Source organism: Amia ocellicauda, chromosome 2, assembly GCF_036373705.1.
Source record: "Amia ocellicauda isolate fAmiCal2 chromosome 2, fAmiCal2.hap1, whole genome shotgun sequence".
NCBI lineage: Eukaryota > Metazoa > Chordata > Actinopteri > Amiiformes > Amiidae > Amia > Amia ocellicauda.
This window is the reverse complement of record NC_089851.1, coordinates 34,251,976-34,271,462: the sequence shown is the minus strand read 5'-3', so window position 1 is coordinate 34,271,462 and position 19,487 is coordinate 34,251,976. Positions and strand designations below refer to the sequence as shown.

Genomic DNA, 19,487 nt, shown 5'->3' with positions numbered 1-19,487 from the left:
CTAAATAGAATTTTAAGTGTGCTTCCAGTACATATTGCAAGAAGATGACTTTATTTTCATAACCTGTAACACCTCATATCTGTCTGTCTGTGCAGTAGTGGTTAGGGTTGTGGGTTCAATCCCAAGTAGGGGACATTACTGTTGTACCCTTAAGCAAGGGACTTTACCTAGATTGCGCCAGTATAAACCCAGCTGTGTAATGAATGGATGTATGTAAAAGTAATGTGATATACTGTAAGTTGCCTGGATAAGAAATATAATATACAAGCAATTAAATAGAAATAAACTTGTACTTGGCTTTAGTAGAATATAGTCTGTGACAGCCTTCTAAGTAAATATATTTTAAAAAGCATGCTCAATTAAAAAAATGTAAGCCTTGTTTTCCTTTTACTTAAGTAAAATGAAAAGCTTTGTTGAGAAATAACCTTGCTTCAAAATAAATTTGAACAACATGTTTGACTTTTTCAAACATTTAAATGTGATAAGAACCAGCTAAACATCACTCTCCAGTGGTTAACTATATTGGAAATCCAATGGAGAGAGAATTTCAAAAGGGAGGGATTATCCCAAACATCAGAAATGTTTTAAATTAATTTGATATAGTATGTATAGTGATCTTGTTTTACTTTAGGTTGGTAAATGTATGAAACATTTAAGTCCATGGTGATTTGAGTAAGGATTGGAAAGTTACAAATTGTTATATGGTTATAGGTTATTTCAGCATCTGGGTCAGAAAAAACAGATTTTTACATTACACTATATGTACATTTTGTAGTGGAAAACAAAAGGGCCTTCTGGTTTTCATTCAACTGTTCATGACTTAGACGGCTATAAAACTGACTTGGTCTAAATTATCACCATTTCCCAGGTGTTGACCACTGAGGCATCTAGGTAACCTGTCAAACCTACAAAGCCATATCTCTTCACCATATGTTTCTATTTCACTAATACAAGCCATTTCAACAGATCACATTATGTATTCAAGAAGGGGTTCAATGTATTGAACTCACTAACTAGACATGACAGCTTTTTCAGTCTTTGAATACTTCAGGCTTATTTTAATTTCCACTTTTCCCTGTTCCACGTAGCAAATATAATAATACTGGCAGTAGAATTGTAAAATCAAGTTATTTCTATCTCTGTATTAAAAATGTATTTGATTCTACTGTATCTTTAAATAGTCAGGGCACAACACAGGGTTCAAGTGTAACTAAAATGTATTTTTCTCATTATAGGACTGTAGAATATATTTTTCAGAACTGAATTTGACTTCTATCACACACACAGTTAAATATTTTTTCCCATGCACTTTAACCTATTTCTTCTCAGCATATCATCACAAACTTTAAGAATATCTTTTGAAGTCTATCAAATGTGTCCATTTATGGAAAAATAATGAAATCCTGTTCACTTGAATAAGCAAAGTAATATTAAAAAGGGAAGTAAAATTTCTTAGACTAAACAATAACTGACAACTGCTCATGTAAATATTATTAAACTTGTAGGATATTGCTTCTTATTAATATGGTAAAAGAGAAAATGGCCTTGTAAAGATGTCTTCAACTGAGTCCTGTGGTTTTCATAAAACCATGATGGAAAAGCTGTACGTGTTCTCTGAAATGGTCAAGATTGCTAGACATGAGATCGTGATCTTCTAAATAGAAAAAATGCCTTACACACCCTAAGAAATACAAATCAGTGACAGAGTGGGACTAGATCACCCTTTTCACTTTTTCCACTTAATTTTATGAAATATTAGAAACTGAAAAAAGCATTTTATTTTCTTTAAAATGTCTAAATAACTTTAAACAGTACAACTTTTTAGGGTGGGAAAAGAAAACACCACAATCATCTACACTTAAAAAATGGGGGGAAAATGTATTAAATAATAGTTTGTATTCACAGGGGTGGCATGGTGCCTCAAAGTTCCTGGGACCTAAGATAATATGAAATAATCATCAGATGTAGTCAAACTGTAATTATACACTCACCTAAAGGATTATTAGGAACACCATACTAATACTGTGTTTGACCCCCTTTCGCCTTCAGAACTGCCTTAATTCTACGTGGCATTGATTCAACAAGGTGCTGAACGCATTCTTTAGAAATGTTGGCCCATATTGATAGGATAGTATCTTGCAGTTGATGGAGATTTGTGGGATGCATATCCGGGGCACGAAGCTCCCGTTCCACCACATCCCAAAGATGCTCTATTGGGTTGAGATCTGGTGACTGTGGGGGCCAGTTTAGTACAGTGAACTCATTGTCATGTTCAAGAAACCAATTTGAAATGATTCGACCTTTGTGACATGGTGCATTATCCTGCTGGAAGTAGCCATCAGAGGATGGGTACATGGTGGTCATAAAGGGATGGACATGGTCAGAAACAATGCTCAGGTAGTCCGTGGCATTTAAACGATGCCCAATTGACACTAAGGGGCCTAAAGTGTGCCAAGAAAACATCCCCCACACCATTACACCACCACCACCAGCCTGCACAGTGGTAACAAGGCATGATGGATCCATGTTCTCATTCTGTTTACGCCAAATTCTGACTCTACCATCTGAATGTCTCAACAGAAATCGAGACTCATCAGACCAGGCAACATTTTTCCAGTCTTCAACTGTCCAATTTTGGTGAGCTTGTGCAAATTGTAGCCTCTTTTTCCTATTTGTAGTGGAGATGAGTGGTACCCGGTGGGGTCTTCTGCTGTTGTAGCCCATCCGCCTCAAGGTTGTACGTGTTGTGGCTTCACAAATGCTTTGCTGCATACCTCGGTTGTAACGAGTGGTTATTTCAGTCAAAGTTGCTCTTCTATCAGCTTGAATCAGTCGGCCCATTCTCCTCTGACCTCTAGCATCAACAAGGCATTTTCGCCCACAGGACTGCCGCATACTGGATGTTTTTCCCTTTTCACACCATTCTTTGTAAACCCTAGAAATGGTTGTGCGTGAAAATCCCAGTAACTGAGAAGATTGTGAAATACTCAGACCGGCCCGTCTGGCACCAACAATCATGCCACGCTCAAAATTGCTTAAATCACCTTTCTTTCCCATTCAGACATTCAGTTTGGAGTTCAGGAGATTGTCTTGACCAGGACCACACCCCTAAATGCATTGAAGCAACTGCCATGTGATTGGTTGATTAGATAATTGCATTAATAAGAAATTGAACAGGTGTTCCTAATAATCCTTTAGGTGAGTGTATGTAATGTGAAAGACAAATATAGAAACCTCAATAAGACACCTGGAATGATACCCGAGTGATACCTGTATTATTATATATAGGGAGAGATAGACATATAGAGCTAGGCACATACATGTATTATCACACAAAGCAACAATATGACATTGAACACTCTGTACTTACATTAATAACAGTAAAGGACAGAGATTATTATAGACTAGATATGATCCTTGGATCACTATGTTATTAATGGAAACCAAATGAGCATGATGGGTCGAATTGCCTCCTCTTGTTTGTAAACTTTCTTATGTTCTTATTAATGAAACATTAACTGAGGTCTCAAGAACATACAATAAGAGTTGATATTTAATCCAAAAGCTAGCTGTGTATTTTCCAATTGATCAGGCAATTTGAAAAGCTGGGTTAGCACTTGGGATAAAAACCATTAGGCTCTCTCCTGTTTACCGGCGTGTATGGTCCTTGGCACTGAAGCTTGGATTCTGGGTCCTTCTCCTGAAGTTCCTCTTCTTGTTTCTTTTAATATAGCATGAAATAGACAGGCTATTTCTTTACACAGCAGAGTAGCAGCAAAAACTGAACACAGCAATGTTTTCAAACGTTTCAAACACCATTTTTAGGGAGACTAACCCATATCGCATTAGAACAATGATAAATAAGACCACTCTTTCCATTAGGTTTTATTCTTCATTGGTCTAATGCAATATTAATGCATCCCACTGGACAGTGCTTGGGCCACAGAGCGTTACCTCTCATGTTATTTATAACACCAGTCCACATCCTGCGTCTGAATAGTGACAATTTGGCTGTCAAAGGCTAAGATGAGAGAATTATTTTAGAAAATAGGGCAGTGTAATTTCTCCTGGTGTCAGACCACGGAGGATTATCTTGTTGGGGGGCTCTTTGTCACTACTGTTAAAATGTTGTTATAAACGTGTTTATAACCATTTTGATAACAGTTCACAATGGGAAATACTTGCACTTTATAATACAGTGTGAGCACATTTTGTACATTTTGTGTGTGTGTGTGAGCGTGTCTGTCTCCTCACTTCACCCTATATCCCAGTGAAGGTTACTGCCACTAGACTGAACTCTCCAGTCTACTACATGGAGGTGAAAGTCAGGACATCACTAGTTCTAACATCTGCAATATCATATCATATGGTCATATGGTCATATAATATGGTAATATACAGTGAGGGAAAAAAGTATTTGATCCCCTGCTGATTTTGTACGTTTGCCCACTGACAAAGAAATGATCAGTCTATAATTTTAATGGTAGGTGTATTTTAACAGTGAGAGACAGAATAACAACAAAAAAATCCAGAAAAACGCATTTCAAAAAAGTTATAAATTGATTTGCATGTTAATGAGGGAAATAAGTATTTGACCCCTTCAACTTAGTACTTGGTGGCAAAACCCTTATTGGCAATCACAGAGGTCAGACGTTTCTTGTAGTTGGCCACCAGGTTTGCACACATCTCAGGAGGGATTTTGTCCCACTCCTCTTTGCAGATCCTCTCCAAGTCATTGAGGTTTTGAGGCTGACGTTTGGCAACTCAAACCTTCAGCTCCCTCCACAGATTTTCTTTGGGATTAAGGTCTGGAGACTGGCTAGGCCACTCCAGGACCTTAATGTGCTTCTTCGTGAGCCACTCCTTTGTTGCCTTGGCTGTGTGTTTTGGGTCATTGTCATGCTGGAATACCCATCCACGACCCATTTTCAATGCCCTGGCTGAGGGAAGGAGGTTCTCACCCAAGATTTGACGGTACATGGCCCCGTCCATCGTCCCTTTGATGCGGTGCAGTTGTCCTGTCCCCTTAGCAGAAAAACACCCCCAAAGCATAATATTTCCACCTCCATGTTTGACGGTGGGGATGGTGTTCTTGGGGTCATTCCTCCTCCTCCAAACACGGTGAGTTGAGTTGATGCCAAAGAGCTTGATTTTGGTCTCATCTGATCACAACACTTTCACCCAGTTCTCCTCTGAATCATTCAGATGTTCATTGGCAAACTTCAGACGGGCCTGTACATGTGCTTTCTTGAGCAGGGGGACCTTGCAGGCGCTGCAGGATTTCAGTCCTTCACGGCGTAGTGTGTTACCAATTGTTTTCTTGGTGACTATGGTCCCAGCTGCCTTGAGATCATTAACAAGATCCTCCCGTGTAGTTCTGGGCTGATTCCTCACCGTTCTCATGATCATTGAAACTCCACGAGGTGAGATCTTGCATGGAGCCCCAGACCGAGGGAGACTGACAGTTATTTTGTGTTTCTTCCATTTGCGAATAATCGCACCAACTGTTGTCACCTTCTCACCAAGCTGCTTGGTGATGGTCTTGTAGCCCATTCCAGCCTTGTGTAGGTCTACAATCTTGTCCCTGACATCCTTGGACAGCTCTTTGGTCTTGGCCATGGTGGAGAGTTTGGAATCTGATTGATTGATTGCTTCTGTGGACAGGTGTCTTTTATACAGGTAATGAGCTGAGATTAGGAGCACTCCCTGATTGATAGGGGATCAAATACTTATTTCCCTCATTAACATGCAAATAAATTTATAACTTTTTTGAAATGCGTTTTTCTGGATTTTTGTGTTGTTATTCTGTCTCTCACTGTTAAAATACACCTACCATTAAAATTATAGACTGATAATTTCTTTGTCAGTGGGCAAACGTACAAAATCAGCAGGGGATCAAATACTTTTTTCCCTCACTGTACATACCAGCAGAATTGGAAATCTTGCTTTATGCCAGTCAAGCATTGTAACTGTTGTGAATGGAAATACAGCTTGAGCGCTTAATCTTAGTCACACTGAGGCAAATAAACCACAGTTCAGGTTTGGGCTTGGAGGTATCAAAGACAGCTTTGATGAGTTCTGGAATAAACAAGGATGACTGCTAGAAAAGCCAATGACATCATTGCAAATAGAGCAATTAAAATTGTGTATGCCATGCTGGGGTCACTTCAGGAAGCACTGTCCCTGCCTGTATTTTGAGGGAGATGAATGAGAGAAAGCAAGGGAATGCATAAAGATCTTTAAAATGGTAATGAACTTTGCTTCAAGAAGTCGACTATGATTACAGGTTTGGATTGGAACATGTGTCTTGTGTATTTTATAAGTACAGTTAGGTCCATGAATATTTGGACAGTGACACAATTGTCATAATTTTGGATTTACTGGATTTCCATTTGCACCACAATGGATTTGAAAGGAAACAAAGAAGATGTTCATTAGTGTAGATTTTCAAATTGGGTGAACGGTGTAGGAATTACACCCATTTTTATATGTGGTCCCATCAATTTTAGGGGCTCAAAAGTAATTGGACAAACTAACATTATCATGAATTAAATTGTGAGTGTCAATAATTGGTTGCAAGTCTGGAACCCACAGACATCTCCAGATGCTGGGTTTCTTCCCTGGTGATGCTCTGCCAGGCCTGCACTGCAGCTGTCTTTAGTTCCTGCTTGTTCTTGGGGTGTTTTGCATTTAGTTTTGCCTTCAGCAAGTGAAATGCATGCTCCCTTCTCCATACTCTTCTCTTCCCATCATTCTGGTACAAGTTGATCTTTTTCTCATCTGTCCATAGGATGTTGTTGCAGAACTGTACAGGGTTCTTTGCATGTTTTTTGGCAAACTCTAATCTGGCCTTCCTGTTTCCTGTTTACATCTTGTGGTAAACCCTCTGTATTTGGCCAAACCTAATATTTTTGCTATCTCTCTGATTGGTGTGTTTTGATTTCTAATGCAAAACTACAGGCAAAACACCAAGAACAAGCAGGAACTAAAGACAGCTGCAGTGCAGGCCTGGCAGAGCATCACCAGGGAAGCAACCCAGCATCTTGTGATGTCTATGGGTTCCAGACTTCAGACAGTCATTGACTGAAAAGGATTTTCTACCAAGTATTGAAACTCTAATTTAATTCATGATCATGTTAGTTTGTCCAATTACTTTCGAGACCCTAAAATTGGGAGGACCACATCTAAAAATGGGTGTAATTCCTACACCGTTCACCCAATGTGGATGTAACTACCCTCAAATTAAAGATGAAAGTCTGCACTTAAAGCACATCTTGATTGTTTCCTTTCAAATCCATTGTGTTGGCATAAAGAGCCAAATCATGAAAATTGTGTCCTTATCCAAATATTTATGGACCTAACTGTATATCCGGAGAGAGGGATCTGTGTTTAAAGTTTAGGTAGGTGGAATGTAGGTTTTGTTTACCTTTGATGTCTATTTCAATTGAATCACAGATCACTGTAGTATAAGAAATTCCCTTCTTTCACCATATGCCACCTTTATAAAGAGCAAAGCACCATGGTCATCCTCCCCATGGTGCCACAGTTGAGGATACCCTTTCAAAGGAATAAATATGGCTTGGAATATGATTGTGTTTGATTCATAATCACATTCTATGAATACTTCAGGCAGTGGTAGCTGACAGTTGTTCCTGGAAAGCCACAATGCTGATGGTTTTATAGACCTCTCTGAATCAAGGATTAAGGAATACCTTGAACATACTTTATGAGTTAAGGTTGATGTGTAAGAAAACACAGTGATTACACAACACAATTTCATACTTTTGCAGGTCATTCTTTTAGGAGGTGATTTTGAGTGACACACAAAGAGGTTTCATTCCATTGCATGTAACTTTGCCTCAGTTTTACATTGCCTGGGCCTGTGTGAGATAATTGCTCCACAAATAACATTGTATACATCCCAAAGGATTATTTTCTTCCCACTATGTACAGCACACTGCCAGCTAGATTGGGCAGAAAATTCTACTGTTTGAGAGTTTGAATGTAGAGAGCACAGAGGTCAGGCCACACAAGAAGTATAAAAGTGCAGTGCATTTATGTATTGTCCTGCATAGTTCAGCTGCAGCTCTAGAAGAATATCTTAAAAGTGCACATATAAATAGGGCATGTTAAGCATTAAGGTTACATATGCAGAGGCAAATCAAATAATCAAACACAGAAAAAAAAATCTTGATATCCACAGTGCCTACTTGCCACTGGTACTGAGGTACTGAGCATCTCATTATTCACTCTTACAGTGACTTGATCTGCATTAGTCCAGCAAACAAAACACACAATCCCAGCAAGACTTACAATTGTAAACTGGAAAAGCACTGATAAGTTATGTAACAAACTAAAATTGCACAATATCTTTTATTTTGATTGGTGAAAAATGAACCCAACAATCTTACCACTTGTACTGTCTTCCATTGCAAGTCTTTTCCCCAACAAAATCCTTAATAATTGAAGTGATGTTCAGCAGCAAGGCCAATTTTCAGTGAAGTGTCAATTAAGTGAATAAATGTCAGTTTGGATTAAATTCATATAATAAAAAGGGCTAAGCTTTCCTGCCCATGTCATTAACTATAGTCTGTACTTAAATTATTCATAACTCATATACAAGCACTACACTTCTATTTCACTATTAATCAATGCCTTAATCTTCGCAAAAGCTGCTTCCTTAGCTCCTTATTTATATTATGCAATTATCTAGGAGCTCGTATTAGCAAAAGCGTATGTAATAAATAAATATGTTAACTGTTCATTGAGGTGTTCAAGTCACAGGCTGTAATTTGTTAGCTTTATAAATAGTATGTGTTGTAAATCCACAGAGTTACTGTTGCTTTTTTACAACTTACATTTAAGTGACAGGAAAAGCAGTTGGTTTTGCATTTGTTTCAGCATTACCTTGGATGCTAATATTCAGCAGGTCTTTACTTGGAGAAGGTGTTGATTCACACAGTGTCTAATGAAAACTCATTAAACTTATTTAAAGGGTTTGCGGATGCTAAGCATTCTGTATTTTAACTATGTAGTCTGTTCCTTCTATAATCAGTTTACTACATATTCCTTACAATAAAAACCCAAAACCCAATTAGTAAACCCAATAGTAAAACACAATTTCTATTTAAACACATTTGTTTCATTATTTTGCCAAGCAGGCCTCAAATAGAAGAATATTAGGCAGTAATTCATCTTCAAATATGTGTAATTTATTATTTGGGGTTTAATATTTGTATTTTCTACACTGACCTGTGTAATGATACAGGTGTTGGCTGGAATATAACAATACATATCTTGCATAGCATTTAATTTTCGGTCCAGTTAAAAAAAAAGTTTCACACTTTTCTGATATGGTGTGTTCTCATTTAATAAATGTACAGGTATTCTTTTGTTAAAAATGTCTACATTAACCAAAGAATTCCTCATCCAAACCAATTAAAAGGCACCGACACCATAGCCCTGACCCTCTTCCCCCACTAGAGGCCGCCAATGTTCCCTTGCCTTTTCCTGCTCCCTTCACTGCTTTCCTTTTTTCACTCTATCAATTAACATTCCTCCTCACCCTTGTGCACTTCTGCTCCTGTCCTTTGTTCTCATTGGTCCTGCTCTTGTCTTCCTAGTTTCTGCTCTCCTTTATACACCCCTCACTGCCCTCACACTTTGTGAAGTGTTGTCAGCTCTCCCTGCATCACCAAGCCTTGTTCTCCTGGTTCGCTCCCTGTCCTTCCTCTTTTGCTTTCTGTCCTGTCCTTGTCTCTATCTCTCTCTTTCTGTTCTGTATCTGTTTCTCTTGACCTCCTGGATTACGACCTTTTGCCTATGACCTCGACCTCGCCTTTGGATTCTCCTTGGTTTCTGTCTGCTCATTGCAGTAGCTCTGCACTTAGGTCCTTTTCTCTAACAGCTTTACGGTCGTCCCACGAGGTAACCGTGACACATACAATGCCATCAAACAGCCTGGGCAACACACTAACACACTGAAGGGTTTTCCTGGTCATTTGCTATAGCAAGTTAATCCTGTGGAAAGCAAACAGGAAGTTGCATGACCCTCCAGAATGTGTGCCTGGTGTCCTGCATCACACCTTTGATGGTCCTGGGTCAACTGTATCCTCTGTTCCTTCAAAGGTATGATCATTGGCTTATGGGCAGCATTTCCCTTCGTACAGTGAACCCACTTGTGGACATACCTGTACAACCACTGAACTCCCTGACTGAGGTTTTAGACCTAACATCCTGTCTGTCTTCAGCACATATTTCCGAGTTCTCTGTATCTGGCCCACGACCATGTCCCATAGTCTTCCACGTCCGTACTATATTCCCCATAGTGGACTCCAGGAATCAAAAAGTCAAGTAACTGTCACATTCAAATGCCATTTGTTCCAATCTTCTGGGCTTGCTGGAAGGAAGTGGTTGGAACAGGATGCAAATTTCCTTTATATGCCTCTTGACTGCCCAAATATCAGTTATGAAGTGTATATTGGTGTATCAGTCAATAGTGAGGGCTAGCGTGAACAACAATTTAATTGTTCGCTTTTACCTGTAGGTAACCCAAGTTGACAGACATGAAGCACAGCACCATTATTAAATTCCACCAATTCAAGTAGCTTTCTTCCTCAGGGAGGTATCTAACTAAAAATGTATATATTATTTTGTTTCTCTCATCACCATTACTTACTTATGGTTTTTATTCATCATGTGGGAATATTTTATAGCTTGTCAGTAGCTGGTGTGTTAATTATTCTTTAGATCAATTTCAGTGGAGCGCTTTGTTTGACACAAGGCTGCAGACTGAAAAATTGATTAATCACAGCTTCCAATGCACTTATGCACTTGTGAAGCTCACAGGCCTTAGTCATATCTGCCAAATGTGATGCCATAACATACTAAGAATGACAATATTTGAAATTATTTGAGAAAAAAACTATTACTTCTGTATGTCACCAACAAGTTGATTATTGAAATTTGTAATGAGCTTCAATTTAGTATGTCTGTGCTGTTTAATACACACAGAAATTGGCTAACTTCTCAATAATGTTCGATTTCTTTCAGTCAGGATAATCGTGGTTTGTTTTGGACCCTCTGTTCTATTTATTTTATTTTTGTCTAGGCTCTTATTAAAAGGGCAAGTAGAATTGTATATTTGATCTAATAAATTGTTTCCTTTGAACTTTTGGCCCCTCTCTTGCCTTCTCTGGCCTGTTGAGTTAACCACTTCCAAATAGTGCTTGTAAAGTGCACTTCTTATTTTAAATGGTAATACTGTTTACTTGAACATGCTTTTGAATAAGAATTAACCACTTAATTCCACTCTTCGGTATGAAATGGGGTCAACTTATTTGATAAATTCAGACATTGTTTTAATCCATCCATGCTCAATGAGGACCTACACAAATACAATTGGAGTGCTGCAGAATTACATTAAATAATATAATTTGATGACATGAATTGAAAACAAAAACAATTTTTAAGCACCTTAGTCACAAAACACCCAAGTGTCATCAGCCGCAGGAACTGAATACATTTACAGGGATAAAATGGTCTGAATACATTTGTTGGAGTGTAACTTTGAGGCATGATACAATATGTATGTTTTTTACATTACAGGAAAGATTTCTGTATGGAGTGCTTAAAGGTATTGGAACAGTAAACTGTTTTTTTTTTGGTCTTTCATTTTCAGGGAATTCAAAGCAGAATACATTTAGCTGAAGGCAAATTATTTTCTTAAACCATACATAATCCAAATGGTATCAGCCTGCAAACTGTGTCATATGATACAGCAACGCTTGTATACAATTTCTATTCTTGCCTTCCACAAAACAGACTGCAAGTGCAGAAGCTGTTGCTCAGTCATTCTTTATCTTGGGCTGAAATGACAGTTTCCATATAATCAAAACACTTTGTTAAAACAGCCACTGCCTTGTGTACAATAAAAAAAACAGTCATTGCAGTATTGCCAACACCCATAACCTTTTAAAATTGTGATTTTTTTCTAGACATTATTTTAATCACATACACTAGGTTTTCCATTGAACCTAGCCTACTCTTTAAATAAATCAACTCTCTGACACATTTTGTTAATTTTTTTCCGGTCTACCCAATAGACTTTGGCAACAGATCTTTATGAAATAAAGTTATTTATATATATATACTGAGGGTGAATGTTCTGCTGTCGCTAAAGACCTACTATGAAAAGGAAACTACAAAAACTAAAAATGGATAATTATCCATTTCAAAAGTGGACACATTTTATTGACATTATACCATAGTTACTACGATTAAAATATTACCCTTTAACACATTATTATTATTTTAAAATGGAATCACCAAATATTTGTTGTGTTTTTTTCCCCCCTTAAATATGGAATCATCAATTGTGCTAATGCATCTGGGCTTGTCACCATGACTCCCACCACCTACACATGGGGAGGGTGAGGAAGCACAACCAGACTCCTCCAATCCTGGCCTTCCTCAAGCCACTGTAACGTAGCAGCTCAGGCGTGAGTAGCCCAGGTGCGGAGTAAAGGGATTCCAGGAACAGGTGAGGGTCAAAACCGGCAAACCGCAATGTCAAGGAGGATCCAAAGGCGAGGTCGATAAGGCAAGCAAGGGTCAATGATGAGGCGAACAGGCTGGTTGGGAGAATCCGGGAATCGAAGGTCGAGGTACACAAGGAGGTCAAAAACAGGGAATCAATAATCAAAGGGAACACTGAGAAAAGCAGCATGAAGGAAGACTAGATTTAGTATTGAATGGAGTCACAGAGGGGTTTCTATGTGTAGCAGAGGGGAGCAGGGGGCAGTGAAGGGGAGTGCTGGTCCAATGGGAGTTTGAGAAAGATAGAGCAAGTGCACATGGTGCTGAGGAATGTAAAGTGGTTGATTGCTGAGGAATGTGAGGGCTAGTATTCGGGTGATGACGAACTCTAGTGGTGAGCTTGTGAATTGCAGGATGTGTGGGATGAAAGAGTGACAGAACCCCCCTCCTCATGAGAAGCTCCTGATGCAACATGGGCTCAGTGGCGAAGGCGACCCTGAGGTCAGGGGGCCGGAGCCGTGGGATGATTGCGGTGGAAGTAATGAGGGATTCAAGATATTGGAGGCAGGGACCTAAGACCGCTCCTCGGGACCATAGCATAAGGGGTTGATTACTGAGGAATGTGAGGGCTAGTATTCGGGTGATGAGCCTGAGATGTTATTTCTTTCAGACCTGTGGTGGTGAGCTTTTGCGGGATGTGTGGGATGAAACAGTGACAGCCATACTACACTGCTCAAACAAATTAAGGGAACACTTAAATCACACATCGGATCTCGATTAACGAAATATATTAAAGATCAAAATCTTTAGTGTACATTGTGTAATTTGTTGAGAGCAAAATGATGTAACAACAGTCAATGGAAACCAAAATCACCAACCGATTGAGGGCTGGATTCAAACTCAAGTAAACAATTGAAATCACAGGCTGTTCCAACTTGCGTGGATTTCATCACGGCAACTCATAATTGGGCTCCCACGTGCCTGTATGCACTACTGACAACGTCTGGGCATGCTCCTGATGAGATGGCGGATGGTGTCCTGGGGGCTCTCCTGCCAGACCTGGATCAGGGCATCAGTGAGCTCCTGGACAGTCTGTGGCACTACTTGACATCGTCGGATGCACCGATACATAATGTCCCAAAGGTTCTCAATTGGATTCAGGTCTGGGGAACGTGAGGGCCAGTCAATGGCATCAATGCCTTCGTCATCCAGGAACTGCCTACACACTCTGGCCACATGAGGCCGGGCATTGTCCTGCACCAGGAGGAACCCAGGGCCCACTGCACCAGCGTAAGGTCTGACGATGGGTCAGAGGATTTCATCCCGGTACCTAACAGCAGTCAAGGTACCGTTGGTTAGCACGTGAAGGTCTGTGCAACCCTCCAAGGATATGCCTCCCCAGACCATCCCTGACCCACCGCCAAACCGGTCATGTTGGATGATGTTGCAGGCAGCATAACATTCACCACGGTGTCTCCAGACTCTTTCAAGTCTGTCACATGTGCTCAGTGTGAACCTGCTCTTATCTGTGAAGAGAACAGGGCGCCAATGGTGGACCTGCCAATTCTGGTGTTCTCTGGCGAATGCCAATCGAGCTGCACAGTGCTGGGCTGTGAGCACAGGTCCCACTAGAGGATGTCGGGCTGTCATGCCACCCTCATGGAGTCTGTTTCTGACAGTTTGGTCAGAAACATGCACACCAGTAGCCCGCTGGAAGTCATTTTGTAGGGCTCTGGCAGTGCTCCTCCTGTTCCTCCTCACACAAAGGAGCCCATACCGGTCCTGCTGCTGGGTTGATGCCCTTCTACAGCCCTGTCCAGCTCTCCTCGTGTAACGGCCCATCTCTTGGTATTTCCTCCATACTCTTGAGACTGTACTGGGAGACACAGCAAACCTTCTTGCATTGGCACATATGGATGTGCCATCCTGGAGGAGCTGGACTACCTGTGCAACCTGCAGGTACCGCCTCATGCTACCAGTAGTGACGAAGACACTAGCAAAATGCAAAACTAGAGAAGAATCAGTCAGGAAGGATAAGGAGGGAGCAATTGTCTGTGGCCACCACGTGCAAAACCATTCCCTTCTTGGGGGTTATCTTGCTGTTGCCTCTCCAGTGCACCTGTTGTCACTTTCATTTGCACCAAAACAGGTGACATTGATTCACAATGGCTTAGGCTTCCTAACTGGACAGATTGATATCCCTGAAGTTTAATTGACTTGGTGTTATACTGTGATGATTACGTGTTCCCTGTGAGCAGTGTATTTTGTTCCTTTTTTATTTTGTATTTTTATAAATGGTCAATCATATCTTATAAAGGTTTATTGATCATGTATACACTAAATTATTAATGACACCTCAATCTAACGTGTTACTGAGTTTGTTTAAAACCTTTTGCCCTTTTCCAGAGGAAAAAACGAAAGGAGGCTATTTTGCTCTAGTGTACCAGCAATCCTCTGAAAATCTATATTGTGTTTATAATATACCTAAGCAAATACAGGTGCATGAAACCAGTATGATGCTATGAGACTCCATGCTAGTCTGGATGATTTCTTTGCTGTCCCATTGCCTTACCAAGAAACCATTTTTTTCATAAAATGTTGATGAAATGTGGGCATTGGCTGTGTGCAGTATACCCTTATCAGTAAATTATTAAAGCCCTCATGAAAGATTCACTATATTTGCAATACAATATCGCTTCATGCAAGACTGGAATGCACTTTACTATTGAAGATAAAAAAAGTTTTAATTTTCTGCAAAAGTAAAGGAAATTAAGGCAGCTCATCCTTTGGGAGTGCCAACCAAAAAAGCCTTGTCAAACGTCAGAGATTGGAGGGAACTACAGCTTTAAGAGAACTGGGCAGAGATGTTATTTCTTTTAAAATGGCTTAAATAACACTAATCAGCAATAACAAAATGTTTTCCAGTTATAAGCATAAAAGGATTATCCCTCAAGTGGCTAGTCGTAATAGCTGACCATGAATCAAGCACTCAAGGCCTGGCTTTTATTAAATATCTTTTGTTTTATGCAGGCATTTGAAGCCTGTCCTCTGTCAGGATAAGTAGGTTAATTATAAGGTTATTTTGTGCTCTGGAAGAGATTTCCTTCCTTTCAGTCATTGGTATGGCATTAGGAAGCACTTCAAGCTGGCTAATTGAGAATAATTACAACTTGTTTCAGTTTTTTGATGATGCATTGTGGATTACAGCTGGAAGTTTTGGTTGAAGAACAGTGCTCAAAGAACAGTATTCTAGCTTGTTTAGTAGTGGGATTATCTGCGAGAACAGTCAGTATTCTGACTTGTAAATATGGGTTCAGCACAAAAGACATTAAGTTGCCATTGGGAGATGTGAGTTTCTTTTGCTTTAGAAAAAAGCCAGCATGTTTATTTATGTAGCATACCAATGCATATTTATTGAGCTTGTGTGTGACAGGCCTTTAGTTTAGTATGTAACCGTTGCCCACCCCTTTGAAGAGACCATTTCCCACTTCCAGGCAGGATCCCATTGTATTACAGGGTCTCAGAAATCACTTTTTGCTGAAAGGGGAAGGAAAAAGGAAAAGGAATTTCAAAACAAATCATCGTCATTCATCACTCCTATGACTTACAGCAGAACTTAACTGTCTTTAATTAGCAACACTTTAATTTCCCATCATTTTCAGCTGAAGCATTTCTGTGGGCAGTGGAGCTTGTATTGTTTGTCTTCCAGGGCACCAAGATGACTACTTAATCTTATAAAAGGAATATCAGACTGAAAGAATGCCAACTATAAATATTGCATTCCCTTTCTTACAAAGGAAAGCAAAACATTAAAAAAGCGAATACCTTTCAATTCTAAAATATTATTTAAGAAATCGAGTGAACAAAGGTTGCTCTTTTAATGCATTCTTGAGTAACAGTTGATTTTTCTGACTTAAATATTTTTTTTTATGTCTAAATATGTAAGAAAGTTTGATTGTTTTTCAAACCAATGGCCACCATTTAGGTTAATGTTTTTTATTATTATAATAGTCATAATCCTCCTCCTCATCATCACAATAATAATAATAAAACATTTGGTTTATATTATTTTCTACAATTATGTGTATGGCTGCGTATGCGTCACACCCTATATCTCTGTGGAATGTGCAAGCAGCCTCCCTTTGATGAAATGGCCAAAGCCATTCTCAAGCTTATGCTTACAATTTTCCATGAATAGCAAGAACCACAATTACAAGTGTGGAGTCTTTGTCTTCTATAATTATGAACCTTTGGGGCTTAAAATAATCATTTGTGTGGTGTCTTCTGTTTCCAGGAGAGGAGACAAAGAAACAAAAACGTAAATACAAATAAATAAAAACAGAATTTTCGGTCTCAAGTTTCAAACCCAAATCTGTAAATAAAATAAGTGCCTAGATACACAATGGCAAATACCAACCCCTTAAATTTGGAGATCGGGTATCAATTGAAAATGAAGCATTCACTATTAATTTAGCATTAACATCTTACAATAATAATAATAATATTATTAATAATAATAATAATAATAATAATAATAATAACAATAATAATGGGCTAATAATAACTGTGAAATAGCAGGTTGCTTCGTTTATATTCAGAATCTGCTTTTAAGTGTTTAAAGTTGATAATACAAATAAAATTGAACAGAAAAATCACTGAAACTTAACTTATACACTCCTACTAACACACATCAAAACCAGTAATTATGGAAAGACAATAGTTTTCCATTAAATCTTCCAATTAGTGTGATAGAATCAAAAATAGCAGAATGAAGAATATTTGATGTCTTTGACTTCATGCGTATGGGAGGATGTGCTTTTCCTCACCATAGAGAGGAGCTGCAGGAGTCAGTAAGTTGTGGTTCTAATATGGGGTGAAAATGCACAATGTATAATCAGACACCTTAAATCTTTAAACAAAAATAAAATATTTTCTGATTCTTTAAAATAATAATAATAATAATAATAATAATAATATAATTATTATAATAATTATTATTATTATTGACCTGATGCTCTGTTCTAACAGTTTCAAGTTGTAAACATAAGACGCCTACCTACTGTTAAAATATAAATGGAAAAAGCACTTTAACCACCACTTTTGCATTCATGACTTTTCTTTCTCCCCCTGAGTTGTTCAGAAATATGGTCTGTTACGTGGATGAACACTTGCATGCATGAATTGAGTTACAAATGGATATATTTATGAATATTTCTAAGACACCTGCTATGTTAGCCATGTCGTTCATCAGAAAAAAGGATTAAGTAGATAATGTAAAAGTGAATGCTAATTATAATTATACAATTAATCTTATAAAGCATTTATGTCAACCATTTTCTATCATTTAGGAATTGTTAAAATAGTGTATTTGATCATGTAGTGTTTAGGACACTGATTTGAGGAATTTACTTATCAGATTAGTATCAATATGATTGACTAATGATTTAGAACTATTAAGTAAAATTGGTGGGAAATATTGCAAATTCTGAATAACTGATTTCATACAACTACTTTATTATTGGCAACATCTTGTCATGCAGGCCATTCAACACTGTGCATGTTCTTGGCCAAGAACAGTCTATATTTGTTAAACACCACTGACCATGAGAAGAGAGTGAATCTCCTATTTCAGTTGTTGCCATGCCATGTCCCTGAAGTCTATTGACGTTAACCAGTCACCCGGCCGGACGGACTGAAGGATACGCTGTACAGTCAACATCTGTCTTTTCTTCAGAAACACGTTGAGGCCCCTCAGATCGAGAATGGGCCTGAAGCCTCTGTGCTCTCTCTCCTTAGCCTTCACCGACCGTTCGATAGAGAGTTCCACCATCTCTACATCTGACATGGGGTGATGGGAGCATCGAGTTAGGACAGACTTCTCCTTGTCCTGGAGCTTAGCCTGCGTCAAGCATAGATGGCGTCTGGCTGCAACCATAGCTGCGAGAGATCTCCCCATGGCCTTTGCCCCATCTCGCAGCAAGTCAGTCATATAGGCATTGACTAGCTCCATCTCCTCCACATCTGCCATAGACTGGCGCTCCCTCAGGCGTCACGTCAGATGACCCATGTACAGGATTAAGATGGCCTATGCGTTATTGGCCCGGACCGCTGAAGTCTCTGCAGAATAAGCTTTCTTCAGCATAGCATCCATTGTTCTGCATTGTGTATTAGGGCAAAGCAGGTCTTTGTCTAATATGGCATTCACCTGAACCAGCCTGGACACAGAGTCCCCTATCGGTGGGAAAGATCCCAGTCCCTTCTTATGGGTTTTCTTTTTTTCATAGCATATCTCTTGAACCATCAGTCTCTACAGTATACCGTGCCCAGGCAGGACTGAGCGTTCCACTCTGGACCGCAGCTCTATACAGCAGGGTATTGTTGGGTTGCGGTGTTGGAGTCGCTAGCTGCAAACCTCCGCCTGTTAATTACACCCGTTATTTTCTTTAAAATAATTCAGAACAAAGTATTAAATGTGTAGTCTAAATAATGTTTTTGCGTCTTGTTTAGGTAAATAAAGTGCAATGGGAAATGAAATTTAGCTTTAGCTATATAGTTGTGTGCCATAAATATGTCTTGAGTTTAAATTATTCAATTGAATTATTAAATTATATATATATATATATATATATATATATATATATATATATATATATATATATATATAGATATATATTACATCACAATATGCTACTAAAATAAATGTATCATGATATCGTGTTATATGGCATTCGCATTTTAACTCGATTAGCATTGCCAAAGCGCAGCAGCGTTAGCATGTCAGCACCGGCGCTTTGCTCAGGCTTGATAGTTGAGCCGACGCCCAGCCTCTTCACTGACCTTGACTAATCCTTAGTACGGTACTAAAGCTGGGGATCAGCTAGTCTCCAACTTTGCTCTTTTTTTGATGCAATGGATATTAGCTTTAGTCCGTAGCTGGGGATAATCCTGAG

The 19,487-nt window shown here is 39.0% G+C and overlaps 1 protein-coding gene across 1 annotated transcript in view; it reads right to left on the bottom strand.

Annotated features, from left to right (window-relative positions):
* Nucleotides 1-15,948: 15,948 nt before the first annotated feature.
* cnbd1 (cyclic nucleotide binding domain containing 1) overlaps nt 15,949-19,487 on the bottom strand; it is a 45,673-nt gene continuing 42,134 nt past the window's right edge. Inside the window, 1 exon segment of the mRNA XM_066689870.1 lies at nt 15,949-16,074. Within this exon segment, the coding sequence (XP_066545967.1) occupies nt 15,949-16,074 (126 nt within the window).